The following is a 22856-nucleotide window of genomic DNA, read 5'->3' on the forward strand; positions in this document are numbered from 1 at the left end:
CGCATGTACCCTTTTTTTGTCACTGGTGTTACCTTACTTCTTTGGCAATTTTAAAGGTTTTTATTAAATATTATTTCTCTTTTTTTTCAGCACATGTAGTCAGAGTTACATAAAAATAATGATAATGCAACAAATAAGGAGATTATGTTTTATTTATTTTAATCAGGTTTGTTAAAAGTGTGGCTGAATGATGTTAGTTAATTTGCACAACCATGTATTTGCTATAACAATGAAAATATTAGAAAAACTGTTATAAACAAGTAATGATACAATCCTTTAAATCTTAACTCTTGAGTGTAGCAGAATTCAATAGATGTAAAATTATTATCATGTCACATGTGACACATTTTATAGAATGTGACAGAAAAAAACACACAGTAACACCAGTGACACAATGTAACACCAGTGACATACATAAGACCAAACACCCTTATTCTTCAGCTATAATTAACAATTACTAAATTGTTACATTTGGCATACATTTGCCAACTAGTGAAAACAGTTAGTAAAAGAACATAAACATCATTTTAAAACATTTGAACTAAAACAACTAAAATGTACAACAAAGTACAGTACATTGTCTAAACTGCAATTGTCCGCTGCTATTTTATATCATGCTCTTATACTAGGTTATGACTAAGAGGTGTAAACTTCGAACAGTCCTCATTTTACATTTCATGGTGCCTTAAATTACTTGCCCAACTGCCCCATAATGGGAGGTAGTCGAGTGATGACATCAGTGTAATTTTTTATTACAAAATAAAAGACTTTTGTTAAACGGTAACACCAGTGACACAACTCCAGGGGACCACTATTTTCATTATATATTTTATAATAATTATTTGCCATTTTGTTTTTTTATGCCATTTACATCATATATTTGATCGTTATGAATAGACTTTTGTATTTTAAATGGTAGAAAATCCTGTTTTTGACCTCAAAATAAAGCACTTTCCCTCTGTACATGGCTGTGGGGACAAGCAGTTTTGTGGTACTTTGAATTCTATATAATTAATACAAAAAAAAAAAAATGCCACATTGATAGCTCAGGAAGGTGTAATTGTTCAAATAACATATTGTTTCATTTTAAAATATAAAAATAGTGTAACTCTAATGTGTATTTCAATTGTAATATTTCTGTAAAGTCTAGTGACAGAAAAGTGGACGTTTCTGTAGAATGACCCGTGTGTGTGTGAATATAAATCGTAGGTTTCGTCCTGGCCACAGATTGTGTTGTTGATGTAGAGCGGTAGTAAATCCCACAACTTCATTTTCTGTTCTCAGACGTTTTCACATAGGCCTAGATTAAAAATCCAGAGCTGGATTCCTAATGTGTCAGCTATCAATTTAAAGGTGCTGTATGTAGGATTGACACCGAGTGGTTGAACTAGGTATTGCAGTGCAAATTCCAAATATTGGAGAGGTTTTTTTTCACCCGGCCCCTCCTTCTCAGACTTGACAAACGCAGGTTGCCAGATTGACGATACCAACAGGAACGAGCGCACTTGACGATGAATGAAATGAAATACGCTGTATTTTCCGCCAACTGGCAACCCGGGGTGCCGAAATACAATTGGGTAAACTGGCAGTGGGCGGGTTTCACAAACCAAAACAGAGACCGACATTCCGGCCCGGAACACACATTTTCAAAGGAGAATAACTGACTGTAGCATTGTTTTTCAGATAAATAAGTAGGCCTATGTTAACTTAGCATGTTTCTTAAAATATCTGCAAACATATTATGGTATTTTTATGCTTTAGTAGAGTCAAAAACTTACATACAGCACCTTTTAGTGAGAAAGGGAAGGAGAAAAAATTAACAGAGCAGTGCCCCGGATGACCTTGATTATGGACCATTGATTTGGGTGACCCAGAGGTCAGCATGGTAAATTCTTCCTGTTCTCATGCACCAAATACACACATGTAGATGTCATTATCACAAGGAGCTGTACCATCATGTCAAAACACAGATGATTCTCACTTTGCTTCAAGAAAAATGGCACAGGTCTTAAAACCAATCATTCAAAAACAGGTTTAGGAAAAAAAAATTACATTTTAGATTCACAAATACTTGGCTCTAAAAAGTATTTGAATATTTATACCACACACTTCATATCTTAATTCAATACATTAGGTACAAAATATCAAAACTACTGGTGAATATATTAGTGTGGTTATATTGTGTTCACTTGTTTACACAACAGCTGTAGCAAAAATGTATTTGAATTAGTTTTTTAGGACAACATTTGCAAGATTTTTGAATTGGATGTTTGAAACACTACCATTCAAACGTTTGGGGATGGTACAGTTACAGTAAAAACAGTAATAGTTTGAAATATTATTGTTAATTAGTTTTTTAGGACAACATTTGCAAGATTTTTGAATTGGATGTTTGAAACACTACCATTCAAACGTTTGGGGTTGGTACAGTTACAGTAAAAACAGTAATAGTTTGAAATATTATTGTTATTTGAAATAGATTGTAACAATGTAAAAGATTTAGTCACTTTTTTTCAATTTAATGCATTCTTGCTGTATAAACATATGAATTTCTTTAAAAAATAAATAAATGGAAGTGTACAAAACCACTGCTTGAGAAAACATATTTGTGTAACTGACTTTTGACTCAAAACTTCATAGTTACTGTACTGTACATTGAAGCAAATCATTGTTCCTTGGAACTCAGAAACTCTAAATCCATTACACAACAAAAAACAGACCTGTTTTGTCCCAGCTGCAAATATTTGCATGTACCATTGACATTAAAATATTTGAAAGGCTTTTAAAAGATGTGCACATTTTCCAGCTTTTACACTGCTCAAGTTGACCTACTTCCTATGCTTTCATTAAAAACAAAACTTGCATACATGCTCATTCTCATTAGCACATATTTGTATAATTTCGAATTTGCCTAACTCATAATACTGTCAAAACAGTTCTTCATTTTTATGTAAATGAGACCACCCTTACGAAGCACAGGAATTGCTAAACTGTTATCTTATCACTAATGCCGTCCTGTTACACTGGATAAAATGCTTAGTTAAACACTAAAAACAAATAGCTCATAGCTGTTTGATTAGGAGTAATATTCTTAAAAGAGCAGGTGTTCTCTGTATGAAAACAATTCTTTTTTTTGTTGTTTTTTTGTTTTGTTTACTTGTTCTGTTCGGTGTTTGAATAGCACAGCATGAATTATGCAACCACCTGAGACAAAAAAATATTTCATGAAAACAGCTGGACAGAATTTGAAAACAAATGGCGGGTCAGTGAAATTTAAAATGTCATATCCACAATCATGCTGTGATAAGAAATCATGATTAAGGAGAGTTTTTTTGCAACTAACAGGGATAATTTTGATCTTAAAATGATTGTAGAATAATTTATTCACATTCAGCCATTGTTCTTTTTTTTAAAGATGAAAAAAAAGAGTGAACTTTTAATACTTATCTTAAAGTCTCCATAAAGTCTAGACATTGGCTCTGATGACATCAACCATGTGTCTTAAATCATCTGTTGCTTGGATTGCAATGAAAGTGTGAAAAGAAAAAGACAAGGAGGGTTTATTACTACAAAAAAGCAAGGCACGAAAGTAATCTCAGCCAAGATTCATCAGCAGCATCATGCAAACAGCTCCATGGAAACACGTCCTTTTGGAGGCAGATCATTTATCTGGGCTTTCAAACACTTGAGATCGACACCGTCTGATATGTTTAGAGTTGCTTACTCAGGAGAGATGTGAGATTAGTCATCAGGAAGGTTTGCTGGCTAGAGCATCTTCATTTATTGCTCATCAGATGGTTGGGGATGGAGATCATTTTTTGTGAGGACTTCAAACAAGAAACAGCTGCTGCTTTGTCAGCCACTAGAGGGCGAGACTTTGAATAAGTCTCCTCAGTTCATCAGTGGCCACAACTAAAATTCAAAAGTTCAGGATATCAATAGCACTAACATAGAAATAACTATAACATTCAATATAAAAACAGTCCTCTGGCCTTGAGGGACACCTAAACAGCTTATATAGCATTCAGAGGTCAAGGATGAAGAATTGGTGCAAACAATCCCTGTTGTGAAAGATTCAGTTTGCCAACACAGTCTCATTTGCCTAATTTAACCTTAGAGGGCAATCAATGTGAGAGCTTTAAATCAAGTCATGGCAGGGTATATATTTTATTTTATAATTTAATAATTCAATATTCACTATTTCAAATATAAAAAAAATATTTAATAACATTACATTTGCGCTGTCAATGTACAGAATTTGTAAGAATTAACCATGGGCAGGTTAAATGTCAACTACTTTGTCAACTATCTTTGACGGCCTATCTGCTAGACTTTTTTCTAATTATTCTATAATTATTATACATGAAATTTTTATTATAATTCATTGAGAGACATATGTTCGTTTAACATATTAGCATATATTCTGACTCCAGCTGTGTCCTTAAGTAGTTAAAATACGATTTGTAAAAGAAATAAATAAATATGCATGTACAATGTACAATAAGTAAATATATATGTACAATAAAAAAAATATGATATTTCGAAGTTGTAAAAAAAAACAAGGACTACTGGAGTATGTTTTACAAGAAAACACTATTTCAGTTTTTCTTCTTCAAAATTGTACCTTTAATTCAATGTGTTAATTGCTGTTTCCTTGCCATTTTTATGCAATTTCTGTTTGAAAATTATTTCTAAACCATTTTTTCAGCACACATATTAGCATACATTTATATATGACTTCAGCTGTGTCCTTAAATAGTTAAACAAACAAATAAATAAACTTGTAAAATATTAAAATACGTTTAAAAATCAGTACGACATCTTTTTTTTAACGTAGCCTATTATAATATAATATTTATCTCAAATCTCACACCATAAGGATTTCGCCACAGGAATGTTTTTAATGTTAGGCTACCTGTGCCATTTATTAAATATTAAATTCATAACTTTCTTTTCTGAATCTATGGAAGTTGATCAAGTGCGGGAGTAGGAGGGGCCGCTGGGAATCTGCGCGTGGAGCTTTGCAGGAGGTAACCAATCAATACTCTCAATTCCTCAAAGAAACGCTGAACTCCAAGACGCTGACTTTAAACGGACAAGTATCTTTTTTTAGCATTTCAGAGTGTCTGAAATGAGCTATACGGGCAGAGGAACTCCTCTCAGACTTGCTGTGGTGGTGATACTGTTCTCATCGGGAACGCCGTGGACTTTCCGAGAGGAGAAGGAGGATGTGGACAGGTAAAGTGTCCGTGCAGTGCGCGTGCTGTCAGCTCGCTCTTTACACGAGCTCAGAGGACTGAAAGTTTGTTTCTTGTGCATGAAGCGGATTTGTTTACGTAAAAAGAAACCGCTGACGGCTCCTTTGTCTTACAGAGAAGTGTGTTCAGAGAACAAAATCGCAACGACGAAATACCCGTGCGTAAAATCCACAGGAGAGGTGACCACATGCTACAGGTAAGGGACTGTTTACTTCTCCATCTTAACATTATGTAGGTGGTTATGTTTATATGTTGTCTCTTGTTATGTATGTAATGTAAACGTTTTGTATTTATTGAAGCAGGCTGAATTGGACATCACCACTTCCCATATGGGACAAATAAAGTGTCCTGTTTGTCTATCTTATCTGTCTATCATGATTGTTCATTTTACATTTTTATGCGATGAAATCTGTTTTGTCCAAAGTTTTTTCTGAAAATGTTGTTAGCAGGTAGCTGCCAAGAAATGATGTCTAGTTGTTTTATGATTAAGTTTGAAATGGTACCACTGACTCTGATGTTTGAAGGCAGACAGTTTTTAACGTACCATGGTATTCTACATCACTAACAATACACACAGACTCCAGCTGCGCTTTATGCATTTCTGATGTAGCAATGGAGGAAACGTACTGAGTTTATAGTTAGAAAATGAGACCCACATTTCGTCCTTTTTAAATTGAAAATGACTCCAATTTGTTCACTGAGTCATCATATATATACAGTGCACAGCATAAATGAGTACACCCCCCTCTAAAACTTAACATTCAGCAATTACTCTTTACTTACAGCATGACAATGAATATATTCATTCTCCCAAAGTGAAAATCCTTCAGTGGACATGTATTTCACTCAGTCTTAACACTCTTGAGCTGCTGTGAGAGATTCTGTAGAGACGAGCTGAGCAACACTCCCCATTAAAGACCAGGGCATTTAAGGAGGTCATCCTCCAGGAGTTAAACAGCACAGATGTGAAAATTTGTCATGAACTTGTACACTCAGTGCCAAGAAGTGTCAGAGCAGTATACTTCAAGTTCTGGGGGACATACTAAGTACTAGAATATTATACATTTTCTGAATTAAATCTAGGGTGTACTCATTTCTGCAATCCTTCATTTAAACAGAATTGGCTAATTTACTTATCTTACATAAAATATTGGCATACTCCTGAAATAATCAGGTCTTCCCTTTAAGTTTTCATTTAGTGATGAGTGAATTTTTGCTAGAAAATGTGTCTCAGAGCCGGCAAAAGCTATAAAAAGAGTGACACTTTATCTCACAGAGTATGACGCAGCCTGCAGAAGTGACATGCATGGTTGTTGTCACCACCAGAATTACCTACTGTAGCCAATGCAAAATAAACTCATTTAACCTCTTCCAGGGCCCATATTTACAAAATAGAGACTTCTGGGAATCCATACTCTGGTCTCAAGAGACCAAGTCAATCAACTGTATGTATGTATGTATGTGTGTGTGTATATATATATATATATATATATATGTATATATGTGTGTATATAACATTCATATTTTTATATAGATTAAAAAAGACTTTTAAATATGCCAGATTATCACTTGATTAAGTGTCTCCTTGAGAGTGACTTGTGCTGTTTCTGTTCCTATAAAGTGGCATGGGTTTCCTTTCATTGGGTTAGCTTTGCTGGTGTCTTGTGTGGGGCATGTAAAATAATCCTTTTTTCATTCTTGTGAGCGTTTAGAATTAGTGAAAGAAAGCAAGGAGATATTATTCTTTGAAGGTTAGGGATTATGATGCTGGAACTTTAAACTGGCTCCGGATGCAAAGCAGACCCAGACTCCTCAGCTTTACCGTGGTAACTTGACTTACTCTCAAAACCAACTGACATTCCTATGTTTAACAAAAAAGGATACGTTTTTATGAACGTACTTGCCATCCAAGTTAACAAGGATACGGGTTGCTGAGTCCTTATAAATTGTACTCCAAACAAGTCAAGTCAATGGACTACTTTTATTCTTCAACATTTCTCCTTTGGTCCATGGAAGACAATTGTCATTTTAGGAATGAATTATTTTGAATTATTATGAATTATTACTTTATTTATGTAGAATAGAAATTGTAGATTAAGCAATTTTATTCTCTGTTTTGCATCACTTCTTAGTTGTCACCCTTTCACTTCTAGGGTGGTGCATTTCATTCCACCTGCATGCTGGAAGTAGCAAGTTAAAGCACAAACTACTACAGGTTTTTATTTCAGCAGGCGTTGATGTGTGATGCTTTGAAAGACTTGCCAAAATTGCCAAGCTTGTCCTTGTAAATTCTTGGCGTGTGTGGTGAACCAACACTGGTGACCTGTGGAGTCCCTGAGTCTCAAGCGTGCATGGAGAGTATTTGCACACTGGGTCTCATGTGAGCAGGTTTGCTGTTACCATTTGCTCATATGCAGATCACTAAAATTATGCAGATTTGATATGAGCTCATTGTAAATTAACAGGTGAAGTTAAACCACCACACCTCTTTTCGTTTGTGGCTTGGCGGCTCTCAAACTCATGATGCGATCAGGAAATATGTGTGTGTGATTGTTCAGTTGATGCTTCTGATCTGATTTGATCTTCTGTGCATCTGTCGTTGTACTAGAAACATGCCTGCAAGCCAGGGTTTGTCTCTTGAATAGATCATAATGTCAAACAGAGGAGAACGTTCATGCATCACAGTGGGACATTTTCTTTGGTTGTGATCCATCCTGGAGTTGGATGGTTGCAAAAACTGGCCAAGGATGTAGTGCTAAAACGTTCTGTCCATCATTGAGTGTTCATTTTTTAGCTCTTATTGGCTAAAATATTGGCAGAAAATATCTATGCGTGTTGTACCAATATAAATGTGGCTAATGGATAACATTTGTATCTGAATAAGGGCAGTCAGTTGATTACATTTTGAATTAAACTGCATGATGTGCTGATTTTTTAATCAAATGAATTGCATCCTTTATGAAAATATCCCACAATTTTTCTAATTTTTATTTTTTATATTTTATTTATTTTATTTCATAATTAAATTGTTTATCATTTTATATATTTTTTAAATAATTAATCACATTAAATTATTTTAAACACCATTTATATAAACAATCTCACAAAACAAATAAATTGACAGCTCTGATCTGAATGCTTTTATATTGCTAAAATGTGGGCCAAAGATTAATTAACGTTAAGTTTTATTGTTTACAAAGGAAAGCAGTGTATTCTGAAAGTCTGCTGTGCAGTTGTTGATACTGTGCTATAGAATTTCAAGGTCTTAGTTTTAAATGAACTGCAGCATACAAAGTCAATTAGTACTGTAGTTTTAGATTAATAGTTGTATTGTTTCTCAGGACTGGGATCAGGGACAACATTGTGAAGCCAGATCAAAATGGATCAGAACAGGCATTTCCAGAACATACTGAAGGTGTTTCTGGAGAACTTGGTTCTTGGTTGTTCTTCCAAATATTTCTGGTGGTTTCAGGCTTGTTTCCACACTCTTGAAGCATTCCAGGCCAAAAGGCAAAGGGAATCAAACAGACAAAGGCCATATCATATAAACCTCACGTTTTTTTCCTCTCACTAACTCCTCTAGGACTGAAAACCAGCCATGAACTTAAACATGAAGTTCATCTGACCACAAGCACTTGTTCGTCACCAGAAGAAAGCTTTTTAATTGTTGGCTGAACCTTTATACAAACTGGGAAGTCTCTAGAGTCCAGTCGCATGTCTTTCTCGACCCTCTAGTTCATCTTTAATGTCCACTGGTGTCAAGGGAGTTTATTTGTCCATTAAAAGAAACAAGATCATATTGGGTTTTTCAACCCAGACATGTCTAAAAGCTCTCTTGAGCAAATGCAGATGTGTCTGGCATAAGCATGGTAAACTAAAACCTGTAACATGGCTTCACAAGGGTACTGGTTACCTACCACTGAACAGCTCCAGGATTGATTGTTGAAGTACTATGAGATTTGGGGCTTAAAGCTGAAGGACAAAGGTTTTCCAAAATACTTCTACCATCTCTTCTACCCCAAAATTCCAAAATTTACAAAATTTTACAAACAGTAGCCCGATCCCATACTCTTTGGAATAACCAGAAGTTGAAATGTACCCAACAACCTCTGGAATTTACACAAGTCCCTGATGGATTCTGTGATAATTCCGATGAAAATGGTAGCAGTGGAAAAAAGCATTTGTTTTCTAGGACTCTCCTTTAATAATTTTCTCTTTTTGTTTTCCACACCTTGTCATGGTGCTGTTTCTTTCAACGCAGGTCTGGTTGGTGATGCTGTGTTGCTGTGTGTACACAGCTGTAAGCTATGAATTCAGATGTGTTTGTGAACTTTCTTCAAAATATCAGTCTTGAAATTATCCAAGGTGAAAATTGTGCCATTGAAAATGCCCAAATTACGTCAACTTCAGACAGATTTGCTCATGTGATTTTATGACTGTAATGAAAACGTTATAAAAGTAGAATGTAGATGTTTAAAGTAGATGTAAAGTTTAGCTGTGTTTTTTTTTTATTTTAAAAATTATATAAATTGCTATGAATGGCTCCGAAATTAGCTAGGAGGGAAACTGAATGGCTAAAGAAACAGCTACTCAGTAATAAGTTATATAAATTATGAAACCATGTTTTTACTACTTCTATAAGCTTTTGAAACTGTATTTAAATATTTCAGACATATACAGTACATCATAATTTATCAAAGCAATACTGTGATATTGTGAAGTAACATTATGGTGTCACATACAAATGATGCCCATCCCTTTCTCTGTCTTATGTTCACAAAAGTTCATTTCCAGACCGCAGGTTTACATAGTTTTGCTATTAATCGCCAATTTTCTTGCAGTAATTAAGCAATGGTGGTCTGTTTTGTCTCACTAGTCAAAACGATACAGACTCATGGTTAGGCCAGTAATGGTTTGCTCATGCAATTAGAAGGTCAAAGGGCAACAACCTGAATAATTGGGGCCTGATGTAGTAAATTCAGTAAACCATGTTGCTGTTTAACCAGTTGCCATTATCTAATTTTTTTGTTTATAAAAACCTAATGTTCAAGTTAGGAATATTTAAGAAGTGCAAATTTAATAAAGTACGATTTTGTTTTGCTTAAGGTTTTATACTTGCACTATCATACACAATACAGTGCCTTGCGAAAGTATTCATACCCCTTCATTTTTTTTACATTTTATGTTGCTGCCTTATGATACATTTCTTTAAATTACTTTTTCCCCACATCAATCTACACTCCATACACCATACTGACAAAGCAAAAACAGAATTGTCACAACTTCGTAAATTTATAAAAAATAAAAAAAAACTGAAATAAGTACATTGCATAAGTATTCATACCCTTAACTAAATATTTAGCTGAAGCACCTTTACAGCCTCAAGTCTTTTTTTGTTTGATGCGACGAGCTTTGATCATCATCATTTGGCAATTATCTGCCATTCTTCTCCTCACCTGTTCACCTCTCAAGCTCTGTCATGTTGGATGGGGGCAGATGCACATTTTCAGGTTTCTCCAGAAATATTTGATTGGGTTCAAGCCCAGGACGGAGCTGGGCCACTCAAGGACATTCACAGAGTTGTCTATAAGCCACTCTTGCTGTGTGCTTATTCAAGCTCAGGCTCTGGCTGGGCCACTCAAGGACATTCACACAATTGTCTATAAGCCACTCTTGCTGTGTGTTAGGGTCATTGTCCTGTTGGAAGGTGAACCTTCTGCCCAGTCTGAGGTTCTGAATGTTCTGGACTGGGTTTTCATTAAGGCTATCTCTATATTTTGCTGCACTGAGCGTTTCTTCTACTCTAACAAGTCCCTCAGTCCCTGCTGCTGAAAAACAGCCCCACAAGTGTGTTTTCATGTGTCTTAACTGAAGAGAGGATTGAGTTTTTCCACACCGCCATAAAGACTGGATTGGTGGAGTGTTGAAGTGATGTTTGTCTTTCTGTAGATTTCTCCTATCTCCACATATGATCATGGAGCTCAACTAGAGTGACCATCAGGTTCTTGGTCACCATGCTAACCAAAGCCCTTCTCCATCAATTGCTCAGTTTAGCCAGGAGGCCAGCTCAAGGAAGAGTCCTGGTTGTTTCAAACTTCTTCCGTTAAGGGTAACAGAGACTACATGCTTCTGTGAACCTTCAATGAAGCAGAAAAAAATTAAGGGGTATGAATACATTCGCAAGGCACTGTATGCTGGGGTCGGTAAAATTTTAAATGTTTTGAATTTTTTTTTTTTTTATGCTCACCTGGGCTTCATTCATTTAATCTAAAATACTGTAACGTTGTGAATTATTATTATTACAATTTAAAATAATGGATTTCTATTTTATTATATTCTAAAAAGTAATTTATTCTTTTGATGGTGAATCTGAATTTTCAGTAGCCATTAGTCTGCTTAATATTTTTGTGGTAACTGTGATAACTTTTTTTCTTTGATAATAAGACAGTTCAAACAGAATTTCAAAACACAACAGAATTATTTGAAATAAAAATCTTTTGTAACAACATTATAAATGTATTTACTGCTTTTGATCAAATTAATGCACCCTTACTGAATAGAAAAAAATATTCTGTCCATTCTTTAAAAAAAAAAACGTTACTGACCCCAAACTTGAATGTTAGTGTAAATGTATAACTTTTTTTACACTGTGTATTTGCATAATATAAAGAGTACAGTCCCTTTAGTTGTCAAAAATTAAAATTTTTGTTTACAGTATGTACAGTGAGTTGTCACTATATTGAATTCCCATGACCAGTCAACTACTATTCCCTTTATCTCAGATATCCACTGCACGTAAGTCACAGTTCACTTACGTACTTTGTGAATGGAAAGCGTGTAGAATAAGTGCAACTGAAGTCATGTAATCCAGAACTAATTGTCTAGTCGTGGAGCCCCTACCTTTGGCACTGTTTACAAGCACTTTTCTTAGCAAATTCACTTGAAATGTTTCAGGATGAGTTTGCATGTATAACTGGTGAATCTCAACCCCCAGAGACATTGCCAGTTGGCAGAACCTTCCCTGCTTGAGTTCTGCCAGTCATTGAGATTAAATAAGTCAATGCCTCAGCTCACTGAGAAACCTCTCAGCTAAAGCGAATGTAAAATGTGTCTCTCTCCATCCTGACATCAGACAGACCTGGGAAACTTGTCATTTAAGGCCCATTTTTTCCAGTAGTTGACTGAAAAAAGAAGACCCCTTTTTGGCACAATCTGAGAGCACAGTTGAGCAACAGGGAGTCTGCAGTGCTGTTTGGGATATCTTGGCAGGCGTGCGTGGGAGAGGACGTGTTGTTTTTGTTGTGTTGCATTCCTCAGTGATGTATGAATTGCCTTGGATCTCTGGTCTTGCTCTCGTTCTCGTTTGCTGATTGTGCATCATTATTAGGGTTGGGAATCGAAAATCGATTCCGATTCCAGAATCAGATACTTAAGGTCAGGAATCGGATACTTGTTGTCAAATCAAAATTTCGATTCCGCCTATCGATTCCTATGTGCTTTTTTTTTTTTCTTCGTCTGTGAGGACCGGACCTAGCAATCTGCCAGGACCTTGCTCACTAATCTAAGCGCTCCAAAGTTTGGCTACATTTGCGATCAGAAGCCAAAAACTAAGTATAATATCTGTGATAGCTAAACATGTTGCAAGAGAGGTGTCACCACCAACATGACAAAGCACTTTAATTTAATAGATCGTTAAAGATCGCGAACACGATTCAAACAGCAACGTGATTCTATTCCTATATTAAAAAGATTCGTCTGTTTCATTCCTCAACCTTTGACATGTGCGATCAATGTTGTAATCACTTGGTTCGTCCGTGCAGCATACGATCACATCAGTGTGATTTGAACATTTAAATTTGCATTCGTGCTGCCATTGACCTAAAGAGAGCAGCTGTCATCTGTCATGAATGAAACAGCTTCACAGTCTTTTCAGCCACACAGTATCATTATTTCTGTGTTCATTCAAACATTCAAATCACAGAAGTACTGGGATAAAAGTTTATAGTTCAGATATAAACTGTGTACGATGTGTATGGTAGCGATTCAAACAGAATAAATCACCTTTTGAAAATAATTTGATGCTTCAAATGAAGATTATCGGTTACATTGTTACGCCAGTAGGTGGTGAAAAGGTGCTGTTAAAATGTATTTGTCTTTGAATCACAAGAGATTCGTTCAAGAACGCGGATTCATCCAGTAATGAAACAAGTACATCTTGAGTGAGTCATTTGAGTGAGGCTGATTTTGTTTAGTTGTCTAATGTTTTTTCTTCAGAATCATGAGAGAACCACAACTTCCATTGGGGAAAAAAAAAGAAAAAAATTGTCATAAAAAAAAATCATGCGGTTCTATTTTGCACACAAACAGCTCTTAAAAAGTCCAGTTTTTATGTAGCCTGTTGGTTTTTGTTCATGGTATTCAGCTCCAATAAATGGTTTGCAAAAAAGAGACACAGGATAAATGTTTGATATCATTTTTTAATCACATTGGAATCGAAACTGGGAATCGAAAAGAATCGGAATCGATAAGCAGAATCGGAATTGATAAAATTCAAACGATACCCAACCCTAATCATTATATCCTGCTATCCATCCCAAAGTTATCACACCTCTGTTTTTCATCGTCATTTAAAGTAGGGACGGTGGTGTCTTTGACATCTCTGGTTCTTAGGCTGAAGTTTGCATTTTGTTTGTATGTGTAGTAATGTGTGGCAGTCTGCTGGAATTCTGTAACTTGTTTACTGTGTTGTTGTTGCATTTGTCACCATTGGCGTAGAGCGGCCATGTTTTCTACCACACACAGCTGTGCGCCCTTTTGCTTTTCTGTGGTTCACTGTCTGTTCCAGTGAAATCACAAATCAAAATGCAAACAAATGTATTCCCATTGCTGATATAGATCTACTGTGGTACAGCTGCAATTTTGGCTTATTAAAATCAAAAATTATTTTAGGGCGGGTTGGAACCCTGAATGTCTTGTATTTTAAGCGAAAAACATTTCCACGTCATCCACCCAATTTAATTTCATATCCGTGCATTTATCAACTGAGAATCAGAATCAGATGTACTCTACATTTCTATAAGAGAAATAGCAATTCAATGTGCTGTTAAAAATTCCTGTTTTAATTATTTTTTTCGTACATTTCTAGTCTAATCATTATGGTTTACACTTCAGTTTGAATTGGAAATGTGTAAATACTGTACTACAGACCTGTTCTACAAATAAATACATCACATTTAAAACAGCAAAGTAAAGTAAAATTTTGTCATGTACTCACCCTCATTTTGTTCCAAACCGGTATGAATTTCTTTCTTCATTTGAACGCAAAAGAAGATATTTGAAGAATATTTTAAAGAACTAAACAGTTGCTGGTAGCCATTGGTGTCCAAGGTTTTTTTTTTCCATGCTATGGAAGTCAATGGCTACCAGCCACTGTTTGGTTACCAACATTCAAAATATCTTCTTTTGTTTCCCACACAAGAAAGAAACTCATACAGGTTTGGGTGAACTATCCTTTAAAGGGGTCCTATTATGCTTTTTCACTTTTTTAATTTTAATCAGTGTGTAGTGTGTATGTTTGGGCATAACCGGTGTGCCTACACTCATTGAAAATAAAGTATTTGAATTTTAAAGACATGGCGCGACGCGACGCTGCGCGACCGCATGAAACGCAGTTTTTTTCACCTCTGTGCCCAAACGTCTTTGTTTGGGCTTCCGAAAGCGGATGATGTCAGGAAACAGTGGTTGCAATTTATTTTTTAACTCTGTTCCTGAGCATTATAACCCCAATTTGCTATTGTGTGCTGCACATTTTACTGAGGACAGCTTCCACAACATGAGGGAGTACAGTGCCTGCCGGATTCGCCAAAAGCTTTTGTTGAAAGACGGAGCAAGGGGCGTGGCAGTACTGAAACACCACCTAAGCTGTTCTCCAATCACAACGCACTGGGACAGCTAACCAATCACAACACATTTTGTTTTTCGGAAGGTGGACCTTTATCAAAGCCGGAACTAATCGAGCCGTTTGTGCCAGGCTGGGGAGAAAGGTATTTTAATAATGTAAATTATGTGAAAAATAATTTTCATGTCAGCCATGATGATTTCCATCTTGGCAGGTGTTTTGATCCACCTGTAAGCAATTGCATTGGGTGTAGATTGATATCTGCGTTTAATGTAGGTTTCTTATTGTTCTCATGTCAGTCTTTTTGAGAACAATGTAGAGCAGATGCAGTTAACTAAAACACTTTTTCACCAGAGCAACTTGACGTTTATGTCAGAGGTCTTCAGCTATATGTAAATGATGGCCAATCACAAGAGAAGGAAACTGTTAATAAAATGTTTGTTCTATGATAAAATCATTGCATAAGCTGCAGATTGTGAAACCGTAAGTTGCAGCTTGCTTTGTGCATGAACCCATTTTCCTTGCACTGGCTGTAAAGATTCTAAGTGCCTTTTATCAGAGCTGTAAATAAAAGTGACATTTTCCTTGTCATTTCTTTTGGATTGGATCAATAATTTCTCTCCATTGTTTGGAGAAACAGAAAAATTATATAGTCTTTCTCTCCCCAGAGCCATTTTTATTGAGCTAACCATGCTAACAAAGCATGTTATCTTTGTTAAGTTATGAAGGATAGGAAGACATCATTTGCTTTTATCTAGAAATATCTACTGGATTTATTGATACATTTTAAATTAAAAACTACATTTCTGCGTAACACATTCTTTGCCATGTTATTCAGCTCATTTCAGATGATTTCAAGCAGTAGTTATTTGAGACACTGAGGCATTGACTGATGTTCTCTGAATTTAATTACTTATGTTTTCCACCTAGAAAGAGTCTGAGGCAAAGCCAGTGTGAGCAGTTATTTGATTAGAGAGTTTGGATGAATATAACATTTGACGGGTGGCTCTAAACAAACCCAAATTAATGGGTTTAATATTCAATGTATAGAGCGGTCTTAAATCTCAACCGGCAGATAGCGCTGGCTTTCTTCCTAGGCTCATGATATGTAATGAAGTATGCTGGTATAGGAGTATCACAGCAGGATATCTTGTGATATGCCAGAGCATTGGCAAACAAGCGCTATAAATGTCATATATCTGTTAAGTCTCGTATATCATCATGAGCACGCTTGGTAAGAATTCTTCTCGTTCTCAGAGGCAGCCATAAACCAAAGCTGTAGGCAGTCTTTATTTTATTTGCAGTATTATACCATTGCGTGATTTTTTACAATAAACCAATACTGAGTTCAATATGAAATTATTTGATTCAGTTCATTTCACTTCTTTCTGTTTGTGGATTCCTCAGTATGTACTAAAGGGAAAAAAATGGCCTATTTATAGGTACTTTTTTTTTATGCCACGTATGGAAGTTTGCGGTATTTATAGATGTATTCATGCAGAAATCTAAGCGAGATGTGCAGTAGTTTCCTATTCATTTTCCTGATGTCTTTCTGGTCTCACCAGGTCAAATGAACTTGCATTTTACGGTTACATAATGCATTAAAAATTTAGTTCTGTTGTTTATTAGTACAAAGGACTCAATACAATTTTTGGATGGCTTTGAATTCCTTTTTTTGTCTTGAAAGCTCTCTGTGGGTTGTCCTTTCCTGATTGTCAATGTGTTTGAGTGCCAAGCTTTAAGAATCTCTCCTCTTTCCGGCATGATGTGCCAGGGCAATGCACAAGGCCAATGAAGTGAATTACAGTAAAAGGTAATTCTCTTAGATTGTAATTCATTTGTGAAGTGCTCTTTGCAAGATACATAGATCATTCTATGAACCAGGTGCCTTTTATGTCCCTTAGTGGTGTGTAAATATGACACATACTCTATAGAGTTTTAACAGTGAATTATAGGCCTTTTGTAAATGCAAATATAATTCTATAAATATAATTTATATTTATATAAATAAAATGTAAATAAAACATCTATATGCATGTAATATTAAATATTTATTTATTCATTTATTTGATGAAATGAACTTCAAGGGCACGTAAGATTATCACTTTAAGTGATTTTATTAAACCCTGTTACGGTGGTTTTTGTAGAAATATCTAAAACTGTCAATCATGTTACTTCTCTTAAGGTAGATTAACACGGTTTACAGTACTAAAACCCTGGCACACGTTTCAAATGATGAACTATTTTATTTGGACAAACACAGAACTAGCAAAATAATAAATAATAATAAAGTAAAATAAGTCAAAAAATTATTTAATTTAATGCTGACCTGAACACGGTCCAGTGTTGCTTTTACTCACAAATTTTTCTGTTGGTGATGCGTTATCCTAAAAATTGTCAACAAACTTCATATTTTCTTTTTTTTTCTATTGTATTCTATTCTTTTCTGTTTTGTTCGATTCTATTCGATTCCATTCAATTCTGTTCGATATTTGAGCATTACATTGAATGTATTTGCCATGGGTGCATTTCTTTGCCAAGGTTGTTTTATCAAAATGATAGTAATGACCTTCGTGATCCTTTATAAGTGCTCCAGTTCCCCTTTGTTTCCGCTTCTACAAAAACTACCAACACAGAAGAACTTAAAGAAAAACAGACCTTCAACTAAATGGTATTTAACTTGTTTAGGCTTGGATAATTATCTCTCTTTGGATCTTTGTTTGGGGCTGTGAATATACATTTTTCCAAGATGATAACCTATCATTTATATTAATAATGTTTTATATGTGCTTTGATAATGGCAGACATAGCAGATGATGAGCTGTGTATAATTAAAGATGAAGTCATTTGGCACAAAATCTGTGCAACTGGGCGTTAGCATTATTTTGATTTGTTTCAGACTTACATTAATACTAGCTGTCCAGACCTGTTAGTTGGGCACTGAAACGTCTTGTAATCCATGTGTTTGAGCAATCAGGTCAAATAGAATGTGACTTAGCATGTTGGTAGCTAAAAATGTTGACATACTTGCCAAAAAATGAAGAGTTTGATCCACGTCTCTCTTTGCTGTGGATTAGCCTCAAGGTTTTGGCTTGGCGGAGGTCCACTCATCCTGTTAACATGTTTACCGCAAAGTTCCAAGCTTTTGTTAATAATGGGTGAAGTCTTAGGTGATTTGTTTCGTGCTCATTATTTGCTGTTATGAATGGCATGTGTTTCTATAAACTAGTCTCATTTGCACAGTGCTGTGATAGGTTTGTTTGTTCATGTTCAGCTCACTTGTAAAAGCGTGACTGAAACATCCTGTTTTACCAAATATGTGTGCACTGCTTTGAAAAGCTATACTTCTAACTTAGGAAAAATACTGATTTAATTACTTGGCAGAACATTCATTGTGTATGTTTCACAGAGCTATGTGTGTTAATTAACCATTTACCTGAAAATCACTTTGTCTGCGAGTTGTAAACAGATCTTTAGCATATAATTGATTTTTTTAATTGAAGTTTTATTAGCGAGTGGACAGGAAATGAAAGGAAGAAGGCAAGAATGGGACCATGCAGGCAATGTGATCTGAGTAATAATCAGGGTATTGTGTATAAAATGTGGTGAATATTTTATATATTAACAACTTTAACTCAAGACCTTCAAATGTTTATGAATTCTTTTTACTGTAGGTTACTAGGTTCATAGAATATTGAATTCATGAAATTATTACGTTGACTTTATTGTATTTAATCAGTGGCATAAATGTGATGGCATTGCATGCAATTAATTGAAACGTTTACCTCAAATATAACTATTATACTATTTAAATAGTAAAATGTAACTGTACAAATATTTGTAAAGGATTTTTAATGATATAAAATATATATATATTTTTAATAAAGGTCTTTTTTCTTTGTTTTTTTGCACTTATTTGATCATTACTCCAGTTTTCAGAGTCACATGATCCTTCAAAAATCATTGTAATATGTTATTTTGGGGCTCGAGAAACATTTATTATTATTATTATGAATATGATTATAAATGTTGGTAACAGTTGTGCTGCTCAATATTTTTGTGGAAAACCGAATTTTTTTCATGATGCTTTGAGTAAAAAAGTTCAAAAGAACAGTGTTTATATAACATATAAATCTTTCGTAACATTATAAATGTCTTTACTGTCACTTTTGATGAGTTTAATAATACAAATTTTATTTTTTTTATTTTTTTATTTTTTTTAAACTACAAACTCTTGAATGGAAGTGTACGTAGATACTTTTATGTTTTAAAAGCTGTCTGTAATGCTTATTTCAGTGTATATCCAAGCTTGGCAAAATGTACATGTAATTGTCGCATACGAATATCTATGAATACTAACTTAACACTGTATCTGGAATTTTTGATTGGTAAATTGTGTTATGCATTTGATCTCCACAGTTCAGTGTATAAGAGCACATGTATTAACCTTTTTACCATGACTCATGTCCCGTTTTATCTTGTTAGGACAACAGACCCCCATGTGAGGATGAGTCTAGTCATCACTGAAAATAGCCGGCGCTCTAACTGTTTCAGTCCCTGCAGTACTGACAAACTCTTGGCTCTTTCCAACTGCATGAAAAATGGCGCTGTCACTCTGTCTTTGCCGCACACTTATCCTTTTTAAGCGTAATTTTGACAATATCCATTTGCCCCTGCCATGGTTTCAGGGGGGTTATGTGTTGTTGAATAGGTGCCAATAGTTTGAATGCAGACTACTGAGGATTTGGCTTCCTAAAGAGAAACAGATGTTAGCTTTGGTCTGAATTAAAGCAGGATGGTCGAGACACAGGTTGATAATATATAGGGCTTTGTACTGTGTCAACATTGTGTGTGTGTGTGTGTGTCTGTGTCTGTGTCTGTGTCTGTGTGTGTGCGCGCCTTTATCCTGTTAAGTGTGTTCAAATGGAATTAGTACCATGGGCCTAAATTAATGATTATTTAAGGGGAATACAAGAGCGGCACTACATTTTGCATCAACATGACCCCTGTGTGTATACTCCGTGTGTACAAATGTGGTTTCCATACTTGAATTAGAAGCATTACAATTTTAAACTTGAGCTGTAAAAATTCTGTGAATTATTATGCTGGATGGATGGTTTTATTAATTTTCCACCATATTGTTGTGGAACTGACCTTTCTTTATAAATTCTGAAAATTCTAACTGAAAGTTTGCAAATAAGTGTTTTTGTATTATTCATTTTATTGAGGTACATTGCAATTATTTGTGAAATTTACTAGCAATTTCTGAGTAAAAAATTTTCTGCACCAACTTCAAAGAAACTGCTAGTAACACATTAAGTTAAGCATGAAATTTCGAAGTAGACAGACTGAAATAGTATTTTCTTCCAATAATTCTTGTTTTATATACTTCTAAAAACATTTTAGTAGTAGCAGTAGTTTTATGTATTTTGCACCTTTTAAAACTCAATATTGCTTTAAAGAAATCAAAGCAAATAAATTTTTAATGAATCTGAATCATTTTGAATGAATGAATTTGGTTCATTTTGGTGCTCAGAGATTTTCATACATCATGCAGGATCTGTTGGATTTGAAGACTTTTCCCACCAATGCTATAAATTCCCAGCATGGCTAGATTGTGCTTATTTTAATTCTTCATTTTTATGGAAAGACATTTAAATGTGTTAAACTGCTTGACTGATGTGTAGTGGATAATGAAGTGAATCATGGATTGTCAAGAAACTGTTTATGTGGGTTTGCATAGGAAATTGGACGTGGTTCAGCAAAACCACATTCTGGGTTTTTTCCTCCTTTAGGTGTTTAACCGTTTGCCTGTTTTGGGATTTTCAACGCATATTTTACTGGCAGAGCATTTAGTTTCTGTTTTGCTGTCTTGCTTTAGACACAGTTTGTGGTCATTTTAACTCTTAATTTATTCTCCCATTAGGAGAAGAGACTATAATTTATCATACCTCCAGGATTTTAACTAGTAAAAGGAAATGTTCTGGACTGTTTTAAGTGCTACAGTACCAGTCGTTTTTCAGTCAGCTGGATATTCAAGCATTTGGATGCCAGGCCTCTTTTTTTAGCGCATTTTGACATTGTACCATTATTATAGTCTTGTGTGCTTCTGAATTTTAACATATTTTTGTCGGTCATGCATAAATCTTAAAGTCACTTTTAGTGTCTTAAAGACACACTGCTTTCAGTTCAAGACATGCAAATTGTACCCGCTCTGTTTTCTTGCTAAATCGCAGGGAAAAACTTGGTCATCTGATACCCCATAAGCCTTTGACTCTCCAACAAATTGGATGTGAAAGAAAAAAACTTTTTGTCTGAGAATACTTTAACTGCGGCTATCGTTAAAATCGCCTTGTTGACATATACAGTGGGTACGGAAAGTATTCAGACCCCCTTAAATTTTTCACTCTTTGTTATATTGCTTATATTGCCTAAAATCATTTAAGTTAATTTTTTTTCCTCATTAATGTACACACAGCACCCCATATTGACAGAAAAACACAGAATCGTTGACATTTTTGCAGATTTATTAAAAAAGAAAAACTGAAATATCACATGGTCCTAAGTATTCAGACCCTTTGCTCAGTATTGAAGGGGGTCTGAATACTTTCCGTACCCACTGTATAATACATTTTCCGCTTAACTGAATCATTTGTTTCCAAGCAACACCTCTTTGTCTTGATTTGGTGTTTTTGTAAACCTCTTTCCAGAGGTCAGTACCTCCAGGATTGATTTTTCAGGAACGAGGGACGTGTTCATTCATTCATCCCATCATTCATTCATGTCCTTCGGCAGAAAACGTGTCACTGTTTATGAAGCGGCCCAAGTGATCAGTCCATGCACTTGACATTTTCCTGGAAAATCCTCCCATTACTGTGCAAATAGTTAGTCTGTTGAGGGTTCCAGTAGTCAAAGCCCTTTCTTCATCGTTGATCTGGCCCAAGGCCAGTGGTGTAGTATGGTTCGAGTTAAGAGAGTATAATGCAAAGAAAGGACATCCGTAAACGTGGATTCTGTATAACAACTTATGGACAGGCATGTTCTCTGTAATTTCCGGGGTTGTCAGGGTGAGAGATATCACACCGGTTAAATTCAGTGCCAGTCCTCCTTAACACGCTTCTAAAGATACCTTGACTTCTTCCACCTGCTGTATATTGAAGCCAGACATTGCATATTTCTTGGTTGTTCAGGGCTTTGTGTTTGTGTATCTGAGACGACGCACATCTTTTCCTTGTTTGGTTTAATTAACCTTATCGCTTACAGGCTCAAAAGGGATATTGTGAGATATTTAGATGGTGCAGATAGAGAAACTGGTTACTGAGTGTGAGAGAGAGAAATGGAGATGAGGATAGAGATTGTTCCACATGTGATTACTGGCCAAAAGGAGACAGAACTGCATCTTACCACAACCACATGGGCTTTGGGGGGTCTTTTCTAGACTAGAACCCTCCGACTGTTGTCAGGACAACAAAGAAATCGGCAATTTCTAATGTCAGTGAGCATGTGCAACAACAAAACCGAAACTTTCACATGTGCGTCTCAGGTTGGGAACTTTAAATGTGATGGAAAACAAGACCTCACACGATAATGACATAAGCCTAAATATTCTGCAGCAGGTCGCCTCATGCCATTTGGGTCCAAAATGGTTATCGAAGCCATTTTATTTTTGCTTTTCAGTGATGTTTTGTGACTATCGTGTT

The 22856-nt window shown here is 35.4% G+C and overlaps 1 protein-coding gene and 1 long non-coding RNA gene across 4 annotated transcripts in view; one reads left to right on the forward strand and one right to left on the reverse strand.

The window, feature by feature from the left end:
- Positions 1-2843, reverse strand: part of LOC107701960 (uncharacterized) — an 18683-nt gene extending 15840 nt beyond the window's left edge. The window contains exon 1 of the long non-coding RNA XR_001635716.1: positions 2833-2843. This is a non-coding gene — a long non-coding RNA (uncharacterized LOC107701960). The remainder of the gene's footprint in view (positions 1-2832) is intronic.
- The window catches only part of LOC107701959 (collagen and calcium-binding EGF domain-containing protein 1), a 63896-nt gene that overhangs the window by 2412 nt on the left and 38628 nt on the right, over positions 1-22856 (forward strand). For 2 of the 3 annotated variants that reach the window (XR_001635715.1, XM_016504124.1), the window contains exons 1-2: positions 5043-5238; positions 5374-5454. Coding sequence is in view for 2 of the 3 variants with exons in the window: in XM_016504124.1 (XP_016359610.1) it covers positions 5132-5238; positions 5374-5454 (188 nt within the window). In the remaining variant the exon portion in view is untranslated. The other variant, XM_016504126.1, reaches the window with a different exon arrangement.

The sequence above is a fragment of the Sinocyclocheilus anshuiensis genome, unplaced genomic scaffold (genome assembly GCF_001515605.1).
Source record: "Sinocyclocheilus anshuiensis isolate Anshui unplaced genomic scaffold, SAMN03320099.WGS_v1.1 scaffold1184, whole genome shotgun sequence".
Taxonomy (NCBI): domain Eukaryota; kingdom Metazoa; phylum Chordata; class Actinopteri; order Cypriniformes; family Cyprinidae; genus Sinocyclocheilus; species Sinocyclocheilus anshuiensis.